Source organism: Salmo trutta, chromosome 15 (assembly GCF_901001165.1).
Source record: "Salmo trutta chromosome 15, fSalTru1.1, whole genome shotgun sequence".
Taxonomy (NCBI): domain Eukaryota; kingdom Metazoa; phylum Chordata; class Actinopteri; order Salmoniformes; family Salmonidae; genus Salmo; species Salmo trutta.
Window position 1 is genome coordinate 52,390,985 of NC_042971.1, and position 23,848 is coordinate 52,414,832.

Genomic DNA, 23,848 nt, shown 5'->3' on the forward strand with positions numbered 1-23,848 from the left:
TACCAAGTACAGGCTGAGTGACCACCGATTGGCAATAGAAACCGGCAGACATAAAAAGACATGGCTACCCAAAGAGGAGCGTGTATGTGGTCACTGCACGACAGGGGAGGTAGAGACAGAGATGCACTTTCTCCTTTACTCTGAGAAATATTCCTCACCAAGAGATTCATTATTCACAGAAATGACTACATTTATTCCAAATTTGAACTCATTAAACCTAGAGGAAAAACTAAAATACTCATGGGCGAAGGAGCAATGGCTCCTCTTGCAGCCAAATATGTATTTGCCTGCCATAGCCTGAGGGACACTGGAATATAACTCTGGCATAGTAACAGTAACTTACTTATGATTACTAGTTATTGTTATTTACGTATCTATTATTGTTGTTTATCATTCCAAAATAGTAGTGGTTATGGGTAGTAAATGGTTAATGGATAGCAGTTAGTGATGGTGGTGGTGGTAGTAGTGGTAGTAGTGGTATGGGTGGTAATTGGTAGTAACGATAGCATTTTAGTGATGGGTAGTAGTAGTGGTAGTAGTAGTAGTAGTAGTGGTATGGGTGGTAATGGTAATGATACACAGTTTAGTGATGTGGTGGTAGTGTAGAGTGGTAGGGGGTAATGGTAATGATAACAGTTTAGTCTGGTGGTGGTAGTAGTAGTAGTAGTGGTATGGTGGTAATGGTAATGATAACAGTTTAGTGATGGGGTGGTATGGGTGGTAATGGTAATGATAACAGTTTAGTGATGTGGGTGGTGGTAGTAGTAATGATGATAGTTGTTGTAGTACTGATGTAATGGTGAAGATGACCGTTATTTAGTTATAAGTTAGTTAAAGATTCATTTTCCATATTTAGATTTTTAGATTTATTACATTCTACTATTTTACTATTATTTTACTACTATTTTATTGTTATTATTTTTATATTTTAATTTGTATTATTATTTACTGCCATTTTAAATTATTATTTGTTATTGTTATAATTGTATTACAATGTACTCGTATACATTGTTGCTTTGGCAATATTGACACAATGTTTTTCATGCCAATAAAGCAGCTTGAATTTGAATTTGAATTTGAGAGAGAGAGAGAGAGAGAGAGAGAGAGAGAGAGAGAGAGAGAGAGAGAGAGGAGGGAGGAGAGGGAGGTGGAGAGGGGAGAGAGGGAGAAGAGATATAGGAAAGAGAAGATAAGGGAATAAAGAAATACAGTGGAGAGAGAAAGCAGGACCTGGAGAACTTGGAATAAAAGCATGAGGATAGGCTGTGCATTGTGAATTACACCAGATAGATCAACACTGGTTGGAGCTTCCATTCTCTCACAGTGGTTAATGTCCTTAGTAAATTAGGCAATCGGGCCACATTGCATTCCTTTGGAAGAAAGAGGAGAGAGCAAACTACACTACCCTGGAGAGTAAACTATAGTAGACTCTTGAGTTAACTTCACTGTCCTACAAACAACCTCACAGTCCACTCTGCCATCACTATACCGCATTAGTGCACAATAACCAAACAAAACAATGTTTCCCATAACAGTTGAGTCTTACAGTAAATTGTGGTTTACTGTAAATTAATCCCAGCCCCCTGAGCTATTCAGTGGGAAGTTTCCGCCTGTCTGTCATGTCTGTCTGCCCTCTTTCTGGTCTGTCTTTTTGCCAGAATAGCTGTCATGTCTGTCTGCCTTCTTGCCTGTCTGTCTGCAAGTCTGTGTGTGAGGAAGCCAGCCAGGTAAACATCATCACACTCATACAGATGTTAAAATCCCTCCTTGGAGTCACTTTACCGGTTTGTTTTGGGGGGAACAGCAGAGGCTGTGTTCTAGTGTCAACGCACACACCTCTCATTCTCATCAGAGGAAAGTTATTTTAACACACTACTTTCCAGTGTTATTACTGTTATTACTGTCCTGAAGAGCTTGTATGTCCATGTACTCCCAGTCAGCAGCCTGTACTCTGGGAGGAAAACCATGCCTCCTCTGCTGTAGTAAACTACACTTTGGCCCAGCTTGTTTCTAGCAAATCCATCGACCAGTTATTCAAAATCAACTCTGCCTCGATATAAGAGAACAGAGTTGAGCTTCCTCAACTAGGTAGACTATTGACTTTGGACCAAATCTACAAGACGGGAATTGGGATAGTGGTTGCTGTCGAGGGATGATCTGGTGCTTCTGTCCCCAACCAAGGAGGGCCTACATCAGCACCTAGATCTTCTGCACAGATTCTGTCAGACTTGGACCCTGACAGTAAATCTCAGTAAGACAACAATAACGGTGTTCCGAAAAAGGTCCAGTTCCCAGGACCACGCTTACAAATTCCATCTAGACACTGTTGCCCGAGAGCACACAAAAAACTATGCATACCTCGGCCTAAACATCAGCGCCACAGGTAACTTCCACAAAGCTGTGAACGATCTAAGAGGCAAGGCAAGAAGGGACTTCTATGCCATCAAAAGGAACATAAAATTCGACATACCAATTAAGATCCGGCTAAAAATACTTGAATCACTAATAGAACCCATTGCCCTTTATGGTTGTGAGGTCTGGGGTCCGCTCACCAACCAATAATTCACAAAATGGGACAAAACCAAATTGAGACTCTGTATCCAGAATTCTGCAAAAAATATCCTCGATGTACAACGTAAAACACCAAATAATGCATGCAGAGCAGAATTAGGCCGAGACCCGCTAATGATCAAAATCCAGAAAAGAGCCGTTAAATTCTACAATCACCTAAAAGGAAGCAATTCCCAAACCTTCCATAACAAAGCCATCACCTACAGATAAATAAACCTGAAGAGTCCCCTAAGCAAGCTGGTCCTGGGGCTCTCTTCACAAACACACCCCACAGAGCCCCAGGACAGCAACACAATTAGACCCAACCAAATCATGAGAAAACAAAAAGATAATTACTTGACACATTGGAAAGTATATACCAAAAAACAGAGCAAACTAGAATGCTATTTGGCCCTAAACCTGAGAGTACACAGTGGCAGAATACCTGACCACTGTGACTGACCCAAAATCAAGGAAATCTTTGACTATGTACAGACTCAGTGAGCATAGCCTTGCTATTGAGAAAGGCCACCGAAGGCAGACATGGCTCTCAAGAGAAGACAGGCTATGTGCACACTGCCCACAAAATGAGGTGGAAACTGAGCTGCACTTCCTAACCTCCTGCCAAATGTATGACCATATTAAAGACACATATTTCCCTCAGATTACACAGACCCACAAAGAATTAGAAAACTAATCCAATTTTGAAAAACTCCCATATCTGTTGGGTGAAATACCAGTGTGCCATCACAGCAGCAAGATTTGTGACCTGTTGCCACAAGAAAAGGGCAACCAGTGAAGAACAAACACAATTGTAAATACAACCTATATTTATATTTATTTTCCTTTTCATACTTTAACAATTTGCACATCATTACAACACGGTATATATACATAATATGACATTTGAAATGTCTTTATTCTTTTGGAACTTTTGGAAGTGTAATGTATGTATTTTGTTTATTTCACTTTTGTTTATTATCTATTTCACTTGCTTTGGCAGTGTAAACATACGTTTCCCATGCCAATAAAGCCCTTAAATCGAATTGATTATGATGCGGTGTTGATGTTGTTCACTCCCCTCCCACCATCACGCCCACTACTTATATATAACAAAAGGCATGCATTCACAGAAGCAGAAAGCAGTGAATACATCTTAGCCTACAAATATTATTACCTTTTCTGGACGGGTTTCTTCCTCTTCTTCGCTGCATAGATCCCCTCATTCCCCAACATAGTTATTTTGACTTTTCAACAACAACAACAAAAAAATCTAGTTTAAGTTTTCCTCCCCCGAATAACCACGACCTTCAAAAAAATCATACGCATAACAAGCATGAATAACTGTTCCAAATGCGAACAGAGAAGTTAGCATGCTTGCTGCTGGTCCAAAGAGACCCTAGCTATCTGCTCTGCTATTCTGAGGTCGATAAAACGTTGGTCGGAACGTGGGGTCCGAGGTCCTACAAAGTCACGAAAACTCCACTTGAGTCCAGTCCCAAACCACGTTTATCACTACCCTCTTTCATCGAAATGCAATGTGAAAGTTGCCCCTCCTGTTCCTCAAAGTAAACTCGACCTGATACGTAAGTCTTCTTTCCTGCAATAGGTTTCAACCAATCGAAATCACTGTTACATAGAGCGCTCTGTGTCACACCGAATATTATTGGTGTACATTTACTAACATTGGGGGGATTCTATTCATGACCCGGGTGAACTGGGTGTTGATTGTATACAATGAAAACTAGTTTTAAAATATATGTATTTTTCCTGCATGAAGCAGCATGCTGTAATGTTTACAATATGAACGAGTGGCGCAGATTACCGTTCGATTTGATCGATCAGTGCGCGCCGCCCTCACCGGCTCCCCATGTCACGTTCATGGCAATAGCCCCGTTCAGGTTAATAGAACTCCCTCATTACCATATTTCACAAGCAACAGAAAGAGACAACTTCAAAGAATTCTGAAACAGTCGACCCGAATCGGATGTTTGACATGTTTCGACAAAGTATCAAACTATGCAATATCTCATCAAACAGGGAACTTTTACCTAACAGTTCTGCGTCTAGTTTTTAAAAATGTTTTATTATTTGTATACTGTTTGACATTTTTACTGCATTGTTATGAGCGAGTAACAAGCTTTTCGCAATATCTGCTAAACCGTACGCGCCCATAGTAACGCCTCGATCACACCGAAAGTGTTTACGTTAAAACGCCACCTGCTGGAGAAGACAGATTTTGGGCGGTTATCCCTCTGGCTTCGCCTCATAAGCCTCAATCACACTGACAGAGCTTTTGCGTTTTGGTACACCAGAAGTACATTCATTTCCAATGGAATGCTGTGTTTGCCTTGCAGCATTGCAGAGGCAGTTGCAGTGTGTTCTGTGTGGTGCATACCAGTGGAGGCTGCTGAGGGGAGGACGGCTCAAAATAATGGCTGGAACTGAGCGAATGGAATGGCATCAAACACATGGAAACCATGTGTCTGATGTATTTGATACCATTCCACCTATTCCGCTCCAGTCATTACCACCAGCCCATTCTCCCCAATTAAGGTGCCACCAACCTCCTGTGGTGCATATGTTGGATTTATCAAACAAAAAACTGTATGTGTAAACAGCTTGACAGAAATGGTAGGAGAAGGTGAATGTTACATTTTTGTTGCTGCATACCATTACGCAAAATGGTACGCAGCATCATCTGGACATTCATCTTCTGCTACCATTTCTGTCAAGCTGTCTAGCATACGTTCGATAAATACAACGTATGCACCACACAGAACGCACTGCAACTGCCTCTGCAACGCTGATGCAACGTTCCATTGGAAATGAATAAACACTATCGGTGTGATCGAGGTGTAAGAGGCGAAGCAGAGGGATAACTGTGCCCAAAATCTGTCTGCTCCAGCACGTGGTGTTTTGTCCGTTTTTTTTCTCCGCTCACCAAGCAAGTACTTTTTGTATGGAGGTCAGGGCGTGTCAGTGTCGAATTGGGTTAAAAAAAATGTAAAGGCTTATTTTCTATATTGGGCTTATTTGATAGAATAGAAGGTGCGTAATGCTTAGGTTACCAGTGTACTGATATAAGTAGGACACGTGACATCCCTGAAAAAACACTACATATTGGAGTTGTGCCTGTTCTTTACAAGCATATCTGCCCCCTCATTGGCTAGAATGGTCCCATCTGACCTTGCCTGCTCCCGACTCGATTGCCTTCCATTTTTTAAGACATTTATTTTCATTGTTAGAGTGGCCACTTGAGCATCTGGTCAATATAATGGATAATCTGTGACACGCCCAATACACTTTGATTTGATACTTTTTTCTCTCCCTCCCTGATGCCGTTGCGTAATCAAGATTACTACTTCCCTCTAGTGGTAATGGTGAATATTGCGCCTTTCACTTTTCTGGAGGCCATTAAACCTTACATATATTACACAACCAAGTGTCACACAGTGTTGCTGAAACGTCCATTTATATTTTCAGTAGGATAAAAGATAGAATTTTGTCCATGATTCAGTTGACAATTACATGTTCAATCATAAAGAGAAAGGATTTACACTTTTTATCTGATAGTGTTATTTTTCAGTCAGATTTCCATAAAACAGCCAGGTGATAAGAGTGGTTTGTTTCCATCAGAACTGCAGTGGCTTGGGCTTCTCCCAGGGGAACTCGTCCCGGCCGAAGTGTCCATAGCAGGCAGTGGACTGGTAGATAGGCCGCTTCAGACCCAGCTCTCTGGAGAAGAGGGAACATGTTAACACATCAGAATGTGCCATAAATTAGCCTGCTGCATAAGATTCTTCACCTCTCCTTGGCATAATCGTTGTGATTCCCATATGCCCCAACTTGACCCAAAGCAGAAGCAGCTCATCAGCAAGATCAATATGTCAAATAGCTTAGTATCTCAATTTGATAAAAAGCCACAACACAGTATTGTTAGACCTCTAGATTACAAGAGGGTGATATTGTACTTACTTGACAATGACCCCAGGCCTGAGGTCAAAGTTGTTGTTGACGATCTGCAGCAGTTCATCCTCCTGCCTGGTGGACGTTCCATAGTGGAACACAGAGATGGACAGAGGGTGAGCCACACCGATGGCATACGAAACCTGGGACAGCAGAAACAGAAGATTCACACCCCCAAAAAAGATAAACAAGGTTTTAAAAAAGTCACACACTATTCTTCTTATTCTTATTACTATACTGCCAGATATTGAATGCATCATTTTAGTACATACTTTTAAGGATTTTGACTGACCTGAACCAAGGCTCTCCGGCAGAGCTTGGCTTTCACCAGAGACTTGGCCACCCAGCGGGCTGCATAGGCCCCAGAGCGGTCCACTTTAGAGTAGTCCTTTCCAGAGAAGGCCCCTCCACCATGCCCTCCCCACCCTCCATAGGTGTCCACTATGATCTTACGACCTGTCAGTCCTGCATCACTCTGTCCAGAAGAGTACAAAAACAAAACATAAAATACCCACACATCTAATTGCCTGGGAGATGATTCATACATTGTAAAACCAGCACTCCTGCAAGGCAACACCTTATAACACTATATATATCCTTGAATTGATAAGAATCTATAAACAAAAGAAGTTACAGTATGTGTACATATCGACAACTTAGCATCTCCACATGTATAAACGTTTACAAGAATTTAAACCATGTATGTATAAGGCATTTGATTTGGTTAGGGAATTTATTTTGATTTTATTTAACTAGGCAAGTTGGTTAGGGAATAATGGTGTATTATTTGAAAGCCCCGTTCTTACCTGAGGTCCGCCCAGGAGGAACTTCCCACTTGGCAGCAGGTGGTAGATGGTCTTGTCGTCTAGGTAATGGGCAGGGATGACCTTCCGGACCACGCTGTCCATCAGGCTACGGCGTATCTCTTCCAGACTGACATCAGGGCTGTGCTGCACAGAGATGACCACTGTATGGACACGCACCGGCTCCATGGCCCCACTGTTATCACGGTACTCCACTGTAACCTTGGAGACAGAGGGACAGTTCAAAGGTCAGCGTTTGGTCATCACTGACAAGAGGACAAGACAGTTATCTGAATAAATAGTTTTGAAGTTGTATGCAAAAATATTATGCAAAAAATATTTATTGATTTATGTTTAGTTGTATTAGTACAGCGGTTCCCAAACTAGGGGTCACAACTGATATGAAATAGCTAGGCCTGATACGCTATGAACCACACACTATTGCAGAGACATCGATTTCACCGGCCACAATTGATATGATGAAAACAATGTGTGGGGAGGCAGAGGCACAGAAACTCACACCAATACCTTTGTCAGACAACACTGTGAAACTAACAATTGATGCTATAGCTGGCAATCAAGAGGAAAATGACTGAACCTAGCCTATTTGAGAAACTGAACAAACTGAATACAAGCCAAATACAAAAAAAATGTGATAGATGAGTCACCGAATGAGCAAAATCTGTTTGACTGTGATCCTGGCTCAGTTGACATGCTGGTAAGTGAAATCAAACAGCTGAGGGAGCTGTCATGTGACCAAATGCTGCAGACAATGCATTCACCAGTCATTTTGGAGGAGTTTTGGTTCCTGACTCAAAAGGGAATACTGTGCCATCTCCCTTCAAGCATTAAAAAAACTCATGGTACGCTGATTCAGTGCTTACCTCTGCAATAAAAACAAATATCGATCCAAGTTGGATGTGATAGGAGAGATGAGGTACGCACTGTCGACCACGCCCCCTCACTTTGAGAAGCTCCGACACAACATGCATCAAGCCACACCCACCTCATTAGTGGTGGTGAGATAAGAGACATTATGTCAGACCTCTCTATTGGTATTTCATCTGATCTGAAACTCATTTCTAACCAATTTAATCTTGGGGATAAATATGCATCACCTCCATCTGTCTTCAATCCACTTGTATTTCTGTCGTTACATGATTTGTGCAGGATTGGGGACATTCACTAACTAGGTTCTACGTCACTCAATCTGACAGACTGGCCTCGTCACTAGAGGGCTCACCTGAGTTTTAGAGTCCGGTCTGATCCAAGGACACTCCCCGTTGGCAGACAGCTCCTTCATCTTGTGGTTGAGTTTGTGGGCCAGTAGGATGGTGAGAGGCATACACTCCTCTGTCTCATCTGTAGCATAGCCAAACATCAGGCCCTGGCAGGACCACAGGCTAGATCATTAGACATTCACTTAAGCCAAGGCAGTGTGTGCATGCACGTGTGTGTAAATCCTCCCCCCCCCCTCCCTCTCTGCGGATGACTTTGTCAACCATTTTGAAAAGAAGGTTGACGACATCCGATCCTTGTTTGTTAAGTCAAACGACACTGCTGGTCCTGCTCACATTGCCCTACCCTATGCTTTGACCTCTTTCTCCCCTCTCTCTCCAGATGAAATCGCGACTTGTGACGGCTGGCCGCCCAACAACCTGCCCGCTTGACCCTATCCCCTCCTCTCTTCTTCAGACCATTTCCGGAGACCTTCTCCCTTACCTCACCTCGCTCATCAACTCATCCTTGACCGCTGGCTACGTCCCTTCCGTCTTCAAGAGAGCGAGAGTTGCACCCCTTCTCAAAAAACCTACACTCGATCCCGCCGATGTCAACAACTACAGACCAGTATCCCTTCTTTCTTTTCTCTCCAAAACTCTTGAGCGTGCCGTCCTTGGCCAGCTCTCTTGCTATCTCTCTCAGAATGACCTTCTTGATCCAAAGTCAGGTTTCAAGACTGGTCATTCAACTGAGACTGCTCTTCTCTGTGTCACGGAGGCTCTCCGCACTGCTAAAGCTAACTCTCTCTCTTCTGCTCTCATCCTTCTAGACCTATCTGCTGCCTTTGATACTGTGAACCATCAGATCCTCCTCTCCACCCTCTCCGAGTTGGGCATCTCCGGCGCGGCTCACTCTTGGATTGCGTCCTACCTGACAGGTCGCTTCTACCAGGTGGCGTGGCGAGAATCCGTCTCCGCACCACGTGCTCTCACCACTGGTGTCCCCAAGGGCTCAGTTCTAGGCCCTCTCATATTCTCGCTATAAACCAAGTCACTTGGCTCTGTCATATCCTCACATGGTCTCTCCTATCATTGCTACGTAGACGACACACAATTCATCTTCTCCTTTCCCCCTTCTGATAATCAGGTGGCGAATCGCATCTCTGCATGTCTGGCAGACATATCAGTGTGGATGACGGATCACCACCTCAAGCTGAACCTCGGCAAGACGGAGCTGCTCTTCCTCCCGGGGAAGGACTGCCCATTCCATGATCTCGCCATCACGGTTGACAACTCCATTGTGTCCTCATCCCAGAGTGCTAATAGCCTTGGCGTGACCCTGGACAACACCCTGTCGTTCTCCGCTAACATCAAGGCGGTGACCTGATCCTGTAGGTTCATGCTCTACAACATTCGCAGAGTACGACCCTGCCTCACACAGGAAGTGGCGCAGGTCCTAATCCAGGCACTTGTCATCTGGATTACTGCAACTTGCTGTTGGCGGGGCTCTCTGCCTGTGCCATTAAACCCCTACAACTCATCCAGAACGCTGCAGCCCGTCTGGTGTTCAACCTTCCCAAGTTCTCTCACGTCACCCCGCTCCTCCGCACACTCCACTGGCTTCCAGTTGAAGCTCGCATCCGCTACAAGACCATGGTGCTTGCCTACAGAGCTGTGAGGGGAACGGCACCTCCATACCTTCAGGCTCTGATCAGTCCCTACACCCAAAGAAGGGCACTGGGTTCATCCACCTCTGGCCTGCTCGCCTCACTACCTCTGAGGAAGCACAGTTCCCTCTCAGCCCAGTCAAAACTGTTCGCTGCTCTGGCACCCCAATGGTGGAACAAGCTCCCTCACGACGCCAGGACAGCGGAGTCAATCACCACCTTGCAGAGACACCTGAAACACCACCTCTTTAAGGAATACCTGGGATAGGATAAAGTAATCCTTCTACCCCCCCCCCCTCCCCCCCAAAAAATATATAGATGTACTATTGTAAAGTGGTTGTTCCACTGGATATCATAAGGTGAATGCACCAATTTGTAAGTCGCTCTGGATAAGAGCGTCTGCTAAATTACGTAAATGTAAATGGCTTGTTCCGCGAAATGAGTGCATTTTGTATCCCTTTGATATTTAAAGTACGATTTGTGCACCTATATATTATTTTAAGTCCGGTTATTTTAAATTAAGTATCCTTTTAATTTAATTACATTTTTCATTTCGCCTTCATTTAACCAGGTAGGCCAGTTGAGAACAAGTTCTCATTTACAACTGTGACCTGGCCAAGATAAAGCAAAGCAGTGCGACAAAAAACAACAGAGTTACACGTGGAATAAACAAAAGTACAGTCAATAACACAATAGAAAAATCTATATAAACTGTGTGCAAATGGAGTAAGGAGGTAAGGCAATGAATAGGCCAAAGTAGTGAAGTAATTACAATTTAGCAAATTAACACTGGAGTGATATATGTGCAGATGATGATGTGCAAGTAGAAATACTGGTGTGCAAAAGAGCAACAAAAAAAGTTAATAAAAACAATTTGGGGATGAGGTAGATTAGTTGGATGGGGTATTTACAGATGGGCTGTGTACAGCTGCAGCGATCGGTAAGCTGCTCAGATAGCTGATGCTTAAAGTTAGTGAGGGAGATATAAGTCTCCAACTTCAGTGATTTTTGCAATTCGTTCTAGTCATTGGCAGCAGAGAACTGGAAGGAACGGTGGCCAAAGGAGGTGTTGGCTTTTGGGATGACCAGTGAGATATACTTGCTTGAGCGTGTGCTACGGGTGGGTGTTGTTATGGTGACCAGTGAGCTGAGATAAAGAGAAGCTTTACCTAGCAAAGACTTATAGATGACATGGAGACAGTAGGTCTGGCAACGAATATGTAGCGAGGGCCAGCCGACGAGAGCATACAGGTTGCAGTGGTGGGTAGTATATGGGGCTTTGGTGACAAAACGGATGGCACTGTGATAGACTGCATCCAGTTTGCTGAGTAGTGTTGGAGGCTATTTTGTAAATGACATCCCAAAGTCGAGGATGGGTATAATAGTCAGTTTTATGAAGGTATGTTTGGCAGCGTGAGTGAAGGAGGCTTTGTTGCAAAATAGAAAGCTGATTCTAGATTTCATTTTGGATTGGAGATGCTTAATATGAGTCTGGAAGGAGAATTTACAGTCTATCAGACACCTAGGTATTTGTAGTTGTCCACACATTCTAAGTCAGAACCGTCCAGAGTAGTGATGCTAGTCGGGCGGGTGGGTGGGTGCGAGCTGCGATCGGTTGAAGAGCATGCATTTAGTTTTACTAGCATTTAAGAGCAGTTGGAGGCCACAGAAGGAGAGTTGTATGGCATTGAAGCTCGTTTGGAGGTTTGTTAACACAGTGTCCAAAGAAGGGCCAGAAGTATACAAAATGGTGTCGTCTGCGTAGAGATGGATCAAGGAATCACCAGCAGCAAGAGCGACATCATTGATATATACAGAGAAAAGAGTCGGCTCGAGAATTGAACCCTGTGGTACCCCATAGAGACTGCCAGAGGTCCGGACAACAGGCCCTCCGATTTGACACACTGAACTATATCTGAGAAGTAGTTGGTGAACCAGGCGAGGCAGTCATTTGAGAAACCAAGGCTGTTGAGTCTGCCGATAAGAGTGTGGTGATTGACAGAGTCGAAAGCCTTGGCCAGGTCGATGAAGACGGCTGCACAGTACTGTCTTTTATCGATGGCGGTTATGATTTCGTTTAGTACCTTGAGCGTGGCTGAGGTGCACCCGTGACCAGCTCGGAAACCGGATTGCACAGCGGAGAAGGTACGGTGGGATTCGAAATGGTCAGTGATCTGGTTGTTAACGTGGCTTTCGAAGACTTTAGAAAGGCAGGGCAGGATGGATATAGGTCTGTAACAGTTTGGGTCTAGAGTGTCACAACCCTTTGAAGAGGGGGATGACCACGGTAGCTTTCCAATCTTTAGGAATCTCAGACGGTACGAAAGAGAGGTTGAACAGACTGGTAATAGGGGTTGCAACAATGGCGGCGGATCATTTTAAAAAGAGAGGGTCCAGATTGTCTAGCCCAGCTGATTTGTACGGGTCCAGGTTTTGCAGCTCTTTCAGAACATCTTCTATTAATACCACATGGTATGAATAAAGACTTGTAAAATTGCCAAAATTCAGCATTTTGACATGCCCCTTGGTAGACCCTCTGACTTCTAAGATGTTAACCCACATAACCAAGATTTCACTGATTCCGCATCATTGTAAAGCTCTAGTAATCTTGCTGCTTTGAGAAAGTCATTTCTGAATATTATTTATTCTATGTGATTAGTAATTCACATACATTTGTCCCTCATTTTAAGGTCAACCCTGTTACGTGAACTGAACTCTCATTTTAATAAGGTGAAACTATTCCTTTTTTCTAAAGAAACACTGAACATCTAATAGTCAAATCATAGAGTAAAAGCAGGTGAGCTGGTTCTACTCTTTTATGACGTTTTCTTGTGTTTTGTGGTGGAAAACTGAGTGGGTCGGTAGAGAATAACATGTTAACCCTGTTACCCATAGATAGACTAGAATGTTTTTAACAAAAACATTTTGGGGGTGAAGCTTGCATTCAGCTGCCACACCCTGTTGCACACATAAAGCTGCCATTCGGAGGATGACGTTTATTGTCACGAGTCTTGTCCTGGAGGCAGAACTGAGCAAATTGGATAGGCCAGCTGCAAAGTCAAAATTGGGTGTATTGTAAAAATGTGTATATATATATATATATATATATATATATATATATATATATATATATATATATTTTTTTTCTTTTAACTTTTTTAGTCTTAATTTAAGGTTAGGCATTAGGGTGAGCAGTAGGGTTCATGTTGGGTGCCAGTTAGTAACCACTCTGCAGAGTTGCCAGATTCATGATGAAAAACACTATCTTCCTTTCATTCCCCGTCACAAGGGTATTTTTGTCCGATTTAAAACAAAATCAACCCTCTTACATTCAACCATGTTACTTTATTTGGCACTCAATAGGCACTTACTATAGTATTTCTTTTATTTAACCACTTGAGATGGGAAAACTAGTTTTTTTTTATGAAGTTGAAAATGCGTCTCTATGACAATGTTAAAATTAAAATTTGTTGAAATCAAACATTTTATTTTACAAAGTTACATTTCTCAAAAGGCGCTGAATTGGTGGAACTGTAATTTCCGTGTACCTGATCTCCGGCTCCGATGTCATCCTGATCCTTGCCTTCAAACACACATACTGATATCTCCTCTGCCTGGGGCTCTAGGGCCACCAGCACGTTACACGTCTTATAGTCGAACCCTGTAGAAACAGATAGTTACAGGGCCTTCAGAAAGTATTCATACCCCTTGTCTTATTCCACATTGTTGTGTTACAGCCTGAAATTGACTAAATGTTTTTTTTTATTCTACCTCTCACACAGTTACACACAATACAAAGTGATAACATGTTTAGACATTTTTGCAAATGCATTGAAAATTAAAAACAGAAATATCTCATTTAGTATCTTCGGAAAGTATTGAGTCACCTTGACTTTTTCAAACTTTAAGTTACAGCCTTATTCTAAAATAGATTAAATTAAGTAAAAAATCCTCAGCAAGCTACACACAATACCCCATAATGACAAAGCAAAAAAATGTAAATAATATTTTAGCGAATTTCAAAACAATAAAACAGAAATACCTTATTTACATAAGTATTCAGACCCTTTTCTATGAGACTCAAAATTAAGCTCAGGTGCATCCTGTTTCCATTGATCATCCTTGAGATGTTTCTACAACTTAATTGGAGTCCACCTTTGGTAAATTCAATTGATTGGGCATGATTTGGAAAGGCACACACCTGTCTATATAAAATCTTCCAGATGACAGTACATGTCAGAGCAAAAACCAAGCCATGAGGTCAAAGTAATTGTCCATAGAGCTCCGAAAACAGATTGTGCAGAGGCACAGATCTGGGGAAGGGTACCAAAACATGTCTGAGGCATTGAAGGTCCCCAAGAGCACAGTGGTATCCATCATTCTTAAATGGAAGAAGTTTGGAACCGCCAAGACTCTTCCTAGAGCTGGCCGCCCGGCCAAACTGAGCAATCGGAGAAGGGCCTTGGTCAGGGAGGTGAACAAGAACCCGATGGTCACTCTGACAGAGAATTCCTCTGTGGAGATGGGAGAACCTTCCAAAAGGACAACCATCTCTGCAGCACTCCACCAATCAGGCTTTTATGGTAGAGTAGCCAGACGGAAGCCTCTACTCAGTAAAAGGCACATGAAACAAAGATAAAATGACAAAGAATGATAGTAAAAAGGCAAACTCAGCTCCATTCATTGAATCAGATGGCTCATTCATCACAAAACCAACTGATATTGCTAACTACTTTAATTATTTGTTTTCATTGGCAAGATTAGCAAACTTAGGCATGCCACGCCAGCAACAAACGATGACACTACACATCCAAGTAGAGATCTCTCTCCCTCTCTCATATATATATCTGTCTAGGCACATCTCTCATATATATATCTGTCTAGGCACATATCTGTCTAGGCACATTACTTTTTTCAATCTTTACTAATGACATGGCACTGGCTTTCAGTAAACTACTGTTCAGTCGTGTGGTCAGGTGCCACAAAAAAGGACTTAGGAAAGTTGCAATTGGCTCAGAACAGGGCAGCACAGCTGGCCCTTGGATGTACACAAAGAGCTAATGTTAATAATATGCATGTCAATCTCTCCTGGCTCAAAGTGTAGGAGAATTTGACTTCATCACTACTTGTTTTAATGAAAGGTATTTACATGTTGAATACACGGAGCTGTCTGTTTGAACTGCTGGCGCACAGCTCGGACACCCATGCATACCTCACAAGACATGCCACGAGGTCTCTTCAGTCACCAAATCCAAAACAGACTATGGGAGGTGCACAGTACTGCATAGAGCCATGACTACATGGAACTCCATTTCACATCCAAGTAACTGATGCAAGCAGTAAAATTAGATTAAAAAAAATATACCTTATGGACAGTGGTGGAAAAAGTACCCAACTGTCAAACTTGAGTAAAAGTAAAGATACCTTAATAGAAAATGACTCAAGTAAAAGTAAAGTAAAATTATACTTGAGTAAAAGTCTAAAAGTATTTGGTTTCAAATATACTTAAGTATCAAAAGTATGAATCATTTCAAATTCCTTATATTAAGCAAACCAGTTGTTTTTTAAATTTACGGACAGCCACGGGCACACCAACATTCAGACATTTACAAACAAAGCACGTGTGTTTAGTGAGTCTGCCAGATCAGAGGCAGTAGGGATGACCAGGGATGTTCTCTTGATAAGTGCGTGAATTGGACTATTTTCCTGTCCTGCTAAGCATTCAAAATGTAACGAGTACTTTAGGGTGTCAAGGAAACTGTATGGAGTAAAAAGTACAATATTTTCTTAAGGAATGTAGTGAAGTAAAAGTAAAAGTAGTCAAACAAATAGTAAAGTCTAGATACCCCAAAAAACAACTTAAGTAGTACTTTAAAGTATTTTTACACCACTGCTTATAGAACAGCGTGGACTATGAAGCAACACAAATATAGACACATACGCATGCATTTACACACACACAATAACATGGATTTAGTACTGTAGATATGTGGTAGTGGTGGAGTAGGGGCCTGGGGGCACACAGTGTTTTGTGGAATCTGTGAATGTATTGTTATGTTTTTAAAATGACATCAGTTTTTTCCTGTCACAGCCATTAAAATCTAACTGTGTTAAAGTCACCATTGGTCTCATGGTGAAATCCCTGAGCGGTTTCCTTTCTCTCCGGCAACTGAGTTAGGAAGTACGCCTGTATCTTTGTAGTGAGTAGGTGTATTGATACACCATCCAAAGTGTAATTAATAACTTCACCATGCTCAAATGGATATTTAATGTCTGCTTTTTGTATTGTCACCCATCTACCAATAGGTGCCCTACTTTGCAAGGCATTGAAAAACCTCCCTGGTCTTTGTGGTTGAATCTGTGTTTGAAATGCACTGCTCGACTGAGGGACCTTACAGAATTGTATGAGTGGGATAAAGAGATGAGGTAGTCACTGAAAAATCATGTTAAACCCTATTATTGCACACACAGTGAGTCCATGCAACTTATTCTGTGACATATTAAGCAAAGCTTTACTCCTGAACTTATTTAGGCTTGCCATAACAAAGGGGTTGAATATTTATTGACTCAAGACATTTCAGCTTTTCATTTTTTATGAATTTGTAAAATTAAAGCATAATTCCACTTTGTCATTATGGGGTATTATGTGTAGGCCAGTGACACTTGTTTTTCAATTTAAATTCAGGTTCTAACAACAAAATGTGGACAAAGTCAAGGGGTGCGAGTACTTTCTGAAGACACTGTATACAGTTACACGTCATAGTAAAAACCTGTAGAAACAAACAGTTGGCCAATTTGACGCAATTTTGCAGGAAGCTCATATTTTCACATACAAAGGAGTTTTGTATGAACTTCTATGAACTTCTGGCAAACAATTCTGGTAAATTGTGCAAATTTGCTGTTAACTCCTTATGAATATGCTAATGTTACTAATTTTAGTTACTTTGTGCATTAACATTGAAATGCCATATCTACATAAACCAAATCACATACAACTTGGAATTATCTTGCTTCTCACAGAAAACTAAACTAAACATACAAAATGTAGTAAACAATCAATGTCTTAACAGATCAAAATAAATCCAATACAACTTAAAATCATCAGCATGCTAATGAAGAAAAAGTAAAGACTGAATATTTCCCAAATTGTTTATTTAATCTTTTTATGTAGCAACAACATTTACATGAGAAAAATGTGAACACTATGAGGATGTTGACCTTAGGATGTTTAGAGGGGAAACTAAAGAATTTACATGAGCCAAGTGATAACTGAGCAATTAGCTATTAACCAATTGAAGTTTAAAAGAGATGTGAATGTGAATTAAAAATCTAACTTGGTTCAGAACTATTGCATTTTGAGTGAACTTTGTAGATGGCGGCCCTGTGGAAGTCCGTCGTCCAACGATTTTTGAATACATGCACTGAAACAATCAGAAAACAAAACAAAAACAACATTATGGTTACTGAAAACATTTTCTATTTTGGCATCTTAAAAAAGGTACTCAGTGGCTAATGGTCGGGTTTGGCTTTGGAAAAACGGGGTCATCTGTATTACAAAGTTGCCTTGGTGTTGCTATGCTTCCCACTGAAACTGGCATTATACAGTTGAAGTCGGAAGTTTACATAAACTGAGTTTAAATGTATTTGGCTAAGGTGTTTCACAATTCCTGACATTTAATCCTAGTAAAAATTCCCTGTCTTAGGTCAGTTAGGATCACCACTTTATTTGAAGAATGTGAAATGTCAGAATAATACTAGATAGAAGATATTTATTTCAGCTTTAATTTCTTTCATCACATTCCCAGTGGGTCAGAAGTTTACATACACTCAATTAGTGTTTCGTAGCATTGCCTTTAAATTGTTTAACTTGGGTCAAACGTTTCGGGTAGCCTTCCACAAGCTTCCCACAATAAGTTGGGTGAATTTTGGCTCATTCCTCCTGACAGAGCTGGTGTAACTGAGTCAGGTTTGTAGGCCTCCTTGCTCGCACACGCTTTTTCAGTTCTGCCCACACATTTTCTATAGGATTGAGGTTTGTGTACCACTTGCCGTGTGGTAGCAGAGTGAACAGTCTATGACTAGGGTGGCTGGAGTCTTTGACAATATTTAGGGCCTTCCTCTGACACCGCATGGTATAGAGGTCCTGGATGGCAGGAAGCTTGGCCCCAGTGATGTACTGGGCCGATCGCACTACCCTCTGTAGTGCCTTGCGGTCAAAGGCCGAGCAGTTGCTATACCAGACAGTGATGCATTCAGTCAGGATGCTCTCGATGGTGCAGCTGTAGAACCTTTTGAGGATCTGAGAACCCATGACAAATCTTTTCAGCCTCCTGAGGGGGAATAGGTTGTGTCGTGCCCTCTTCACGACTGTCATGGTGTGCTTGGACCATGTTAGTTTGTTGGTGATGTGGAAACCAAGGAACTTGAAGCTCTCAACCTGCTCCACTGCAGCCCCATCGATGAGAATGGGGCCGTGCTCGGTCCTCTTTTTCCTGTAGTCCACAATCATCTCCTTTGTCTTGATCACATTGAGGGAGAGGAGGTTGTCCTGGCACCATACGGCCAGGTCTCTGACCTCCTCCCTACAGGCTGTCTCGTCATTGTCGGTGATCAGGCCTACCACTGTTGTCATCTGCAAATTTAATGATGGTGTTGGAGTCGTGCCTGGCCGTGCAGTCATGAGTGAACAGAGAGTACAGAAGGGGACTGAGCACGCACCCCTGAGGGGCCCCTGTGTTGAGGATCAGCGTGGTGGATGTGTTGTTACCTACCCTTACAACCTGGGGGCGGCATGTCAGGAAGTCCAGGATCCAGTTGCAGAGGGAGGTGTTTAGTCCCAGGGTCCTTAGCTTATTGATGAGCTTTGAGGGCACTATGGTGTTGAACACTGAGCTGTAGTCAAGGAATAGCATTCTCACATTGGTGTTCCTTTTGTCCAGGTGGGAAAGGGCAGTGTGGAGTGCAATAGAGATCGCATCATCTGTGGATCTGTTGGGACGGTATGCAAATTGGAGAGGGTCTAGGGCTTCTCGGATAATGGTGTTGATGTGAGCCATGAGCCAGCCTTTCAAAGCACTTCCTGGCTACAGACGTGAGTGCTACGGGTCGGTAGTCATTTAGGCAGGTTCCTTTAGTGTTTTTGGGCACAGGCACATTTTACATTTACATTTAAGTCATTTAGCAGACGCTCTTATCCAGAGCGACTTACAAATTGGTGCATTCACCTATAATATCCAGTAGAACAACCACTTTACAATAGTGCATCTAAATCTTTTAAAGGGGGGGGGGGGTTAGAAGGATTACTTTATCCTATCCCAGGTATTCCTTAAAGAGGTGGGGTTTCAGGTGTCTCCGGAAGGTGGTGATTGACTCCGCTGTCCTGGCATCGTGAGGGAGCTTGTTCCACCATTGGGGTGCCAGAGCAGCGAACAGTTTTGACTGGGCTGAGCGGGAACTGTGCTTCCTCAGAGGTAGGGAGGCGAGCAGGCCAGAGGTGGATGAACGCAGTGCCCTTGTTTGGGTGTAGGGCCTGATCAGAGCCTGAAGGTACGGAGGTGCCGTTCCCCTCACAGCTCCGTAGGCAAGCACCATGGTCTTGTAGCGGATGCGAGCTTCAACTGGAAGCCAGTGGAGAGAGCGGAGGAGCGGGGTGACGTGAGAGAACTTGGGAAGGTTGAACACCAGACGGGCTGCGGCGTTCTGGATGAGTTGTAGGGGTTTGATGGCACAGGCAGGGAGCCCAGCCAACAGCGAGTTGCAGTAATCCAGACGGGAGATGACAAGTGCCTGGATTAGGACCTGCGCCGCTTCCTGTGTGAGGCAGGGTCGTACTCTGCGAATGTTGTAGAGCATGAACCTACAGGATCGGGTTACCGCCTTGATGTTAGTGGAGAGGCACTATGGTGGTCTGCTTAAAACATGTTAGTATTACAGACTCAGACAGGGAGAGGTTGAAAATGTCAGTGAAGACACTTGCCAGTTGGTCAGCGCATGCTCGCAGTACACGTTCCTGGTAATCCGTCTGGCCCTGCTGCCTTGTGAATGTTGACCTGTTTAAAGTTCTTATATCGGCTGCGGAGAGTGTGATCACACAGTCGTCCGGAACAGCTGGTGCTCTCATGCATGTTTCAGTGTTGTTTTCCTTGAAGCGAGCATAGAAGTAGTTTAGCTCATCTGGTAGGCTATGTCACTGGACAGCTCTTGGCTGTGGTTCCCTTTGTAGTCTAATGGTTTGCAAACCCTGCCACATCCGACGAGAATCAGAGCCAGTGTGGTACGATTCGATCTTAGTCCTGTATTGATGCTTTGCCTGTTTGATGGTTCGTCGGAGGGCATAGCGGGATTTCTTATAAGCTTCCGGGTTAGAGTCCTGCTCCATGAAAGCGGCAGCTCTAGCCTTTAGCTCAGTGCGAATGTTGCCTGTAATCCATGGCTTCTGGTTGGGGTATGTACGTACGGTCACTGTGGGGACGACGTCATTGATGCACTTATTGATGAAGCCAATGACTGATGTTTTGCACTCCTCAATGCCATCGGAAGAATCCCGGAACATATTCCAGTCTGTGCTAGCAAAACAGTCCTGTAGCTGATGATATGCTTCATCTGATCACTTTTTTATTGATCTAGTCACTGGTGCTTCCTGCTTTAATTTTTGCTTGTAAGTCGGAATCAGGAGGAAAGAATTATGGTCAGATTTGCCAAATGGAGGGCAAGAGAGAGAGCTTTGTATGCGTCTCTGTGTGTGGAGTAAAATTGGTCCAGTTTTTTCCCCTCTGGTTGCACATTTAACATGCTGATAGAAATTTGGTAAAACGGATTTTAGTTTCCCTGCATTAAAGTCCCCAGCTACTAGGAGCGCCGCCTCTGGGTGAGCGTTTTCTTGTTTGCTTATGGCAGAATACAGCTCATTCAACGCTGTCTTAGTGGTATGTAAACAGCTACGAAAAATACAGATGAAAACTCTAGGTAGATAGTGTGGTCTACAGCTTAGCATGAGATACTCTACCTAGGGAGAGCAATAGCTCGAGACTTCCTTAGATATCGTGCACCAACTGTTATTTACAAAAATACATAGTCCGCCACCCCTTGTCTTACCAGACGCCGCTGTTCTATCTACAGCTTTTAACCAGCCAGCTGTATGTTGATAGTGTCGTCGTTCAGCCACAACTCCATGAAGCATAAGATATTACAGTTTTGAATGTCCCATTGGTAGTTTAATCTTTCCGCGTAGGTCATTGATTTTATTTTCCAAAGATTGCATGTTTGCTAGCAGAATGGAAAGAAGTGGGGGTTTATTCGATCGCCTATGAATTCTCAGAAGGCAGCCCGCCCTCTGGCCCCTTTCTCTGCCTCCTCTTCACGCAAATCACAGGGATCTGGGCCTGTTCCCGAGAAAGCAGTATATCATTCGCGTCGGCCTCGTCAGACTCGTTAAAGGGAATTCTAAAAAAGGATTCTGCCAGTCCGTGGTGAGAGTAATCGCAGTCCTGATGTCCAGAAGTTATTTTCGGTCATAAGAGATGGTAGCGGTAGCATTATGTACAAAATAAGTTACAAACAACGCAAATAAACGAACAAAAAACACAATCGGTTAGGGACACGTAAAACGTCTGCCTTCTTCACACATTGTATAAGTACAATTTATTTGACTCCTCGACTTCAGAAGGTCTTACCTCAGCTTCTGAATGTCAGAGACAAACCAAAGATATTCCCATGCGCAGTGTCAATCTTCATCAGGCAATTAACCACTTGTTTTTAGCCTAAAGCATAGCAGATTTATGCTTTGTTTTAAAATCGGTATAACCAAAACTCAAATAATTGTTTTTTTAAATGTATTGTTCCCTCAAATCAGGGAAGGTCCCTAAACATTGGTGCACCCTGTCTTAGAGAGCCACATACAATATCTTTCTACAGCCAAACATAAACAGAATTGATTCAAACTAAGCAACTAATTATGATCTTCAAACTAGACTTAATCATTAAGAGCCAGTTTTCTACTAGTATTCTCTTCTTCCTGACTAAGGTGTATGAGGCTTGGGCAGAAGAAATAATATGGCAATTCATATTTTTCCAAAATAAATTAAAGTCAACTTACATCTAAAAGCCATGCATGCAAGAAGCCTTGACCCAGTGAACACATATTTCTCTGTCCTCAGTTTGATTGAAGGCCTCAATCTGTCTTTTTGCCTTGTAACTGATTGCTTCTAGAAAGAAAGAATGAACAACACATAATCAGGATGAGCTAGCTACTAGTTTAAAGCAATGAAAGATCCAATTGTTACACAAATGAATGTATAGACTACATTTATGAGAATAATACATGCATTTGCTTACCTTATCAAGCTTCAAGATGATACTCATTAATCACTCAAAAACATGTTATGAGTGAGTGCACCACAAACATCTTTCCAGGGTGTTGCTATATCCTTTTCCCACACCACGGGTAGTGAAAGGGTATCCATCTGCAAAAGTGAAGTTTTGCTTTGATGTCAAGTCAGCTCATATTGTTGCTACCTTAGCTGTTGTGCTAGCTAACATGCTTCTGAACAGTTACACCAGCATATTGACAGCATGTTATTGGTACAGCAACGTATTCACCCCAAAAATATAACTAAGTGTTTAGGCAAATCATTAGTTAGCTAGCTAGTTATACCTCACTTTTCGACATTAAGTTATTAGCTACATCAAACCAATGAGAATGCCGAAGTCATGTCATAAAATGTTTTGCCGGGGTGTGATGTAATATGGAGAACCTGGCAAGACAGCCTATTCCCTATAATGTAAACAGAAATAACTTAAAAATGTATAACTTCAAATTAAACCAAATTGTCTGCACTCATGACTACTGGTTTCAATTACATTTTCTGCCAACTTACAAGCAAAGACTTTATGAATTTATTTACAAATCAACTTGCAAGGTTGCTAGCAACTAGCCTGCTAACGTTAGTCCTACTAACATTAGTAGGACTAACTACCAGCCTGCTAATGTTACGTTACCACTGCATAAGTCAGCCAGTTAATATCAACGGCTAGCTTAAAGCTGCATTAAAGTAAACCAAAGTTTTGGAAATACATAACCAGTTATCAAAGAAGGATAGCTATATGCAGTTATCTTAGCCAGCAAGCTATCCAGCCAGCTACCGTTAGCTATTTAGACAACTAGCTATTAGCCTAGCCAACCACCATGGTTATGGTCAGCAAGCCAGAGCCCAACTGGAGACCAGCTAGAACACAACTAAATCATGACCGCAGATCAAAAGCAAAGAGATAGCAGAGACTTACAGATTGATGGCTGGGCCCATCCGATGGGAAAACTTTTTTAAAAAGAGTGCAGGCTGAGTTAGCTACCAAAGCAAGGGGAGGGAGAATGAGAAAAATCCATATTTTGTAACTATGCTGCGAGAAAAATCTAAAATAGATATATTCCAGATGTCAGACTTCTTGCGTGCTAATACTAAGTCAAGGTGGAAAAAGTAACAAAAGTCCAGTAGCCCACTTCACAGAGAAAATGCACAAAAGTTGACAAAACAAAAAGAAGAACAGATGAGGTACTACACAACTACAGCAAGCAGGTATGATTTTCTCCATTGTTTTGTGCCCACGGCAAGAAGGCTCCAAGGCTCCAAATTTGAGTATCATG

General features: G+C 42.5%; 2 protein-coding genes across 4 annotated transcripts in view; both read right to left on the reverse strand.

Moving 5' to 3' along the window:
• Positions 1-4,879, reverse strand: part of LOC115149310 (aryl hydrocarbon receptor) — a 95,189-nt gene extending 90,310 nt beyond the window's left edge. The window contains exon 1 of the mRNA XM_029692063.1: positions 3,728-4,879. Within this exon, the coding sequence (XP_029547923.1) occupies positions 3,728-3,786 (59 nt within the window). The 5' untranslated portion in view covers positions 3,787-4,879. The remainder of the gene's footprint in view (positions 1-3,727) is intronic.
• Positions 4,880-6,008: 1,129 nt separating this feature from the next.
• The window catches only part of mat2al (methionine adenosyltransferase II, alpha-like), a 37,199-nt gene continuing 19,359 nt past the window's right edge, over positions 6,009-23,848 (reverse strand). For 2 of the 3 annotated variants that reach the window (XM_029692066.1, XM_029692065.1), the window contains 8 exons: positions 22,543-22,670; positions 22,304-22,412; positions 13,758-13,870; positions 8,566-8,709; positions 7,326-7,544; positions 6,812-6,994; positions 6,529-6,662; positions 6,009-6,288 (listed from right to left, as the gene is read on the reverse strand). In XM_029692066.1, the coding sequence (XP_029547926.1) occupies positions 6,186-6,288; positions 6,529-6,662; positions 6,812-6,994; positions 7,326-7,544; positions 8,566-8,709; positions 13,758-13,870; positions 22,304-22,412; positions 22,543-22,569 (1,032 nt within the window). In that variant the 5' untranslated portion in view covers positions 22,570-22,670 and the 3' untranslated portion in view covers positions 6,009-6,185. The remainder of the gene's footprint in view (positions 6,289-6,528; positions 6,663-6,811; positions 6,995-7,325; positions 7,545-8,565; positions 8,710-13,757; positions 13,871-22,303; positions 22,413-22,542; positions 22,671-23,848) is intronic. The other variant, XM_029692064.1, reaches the window with a different exon arrangement.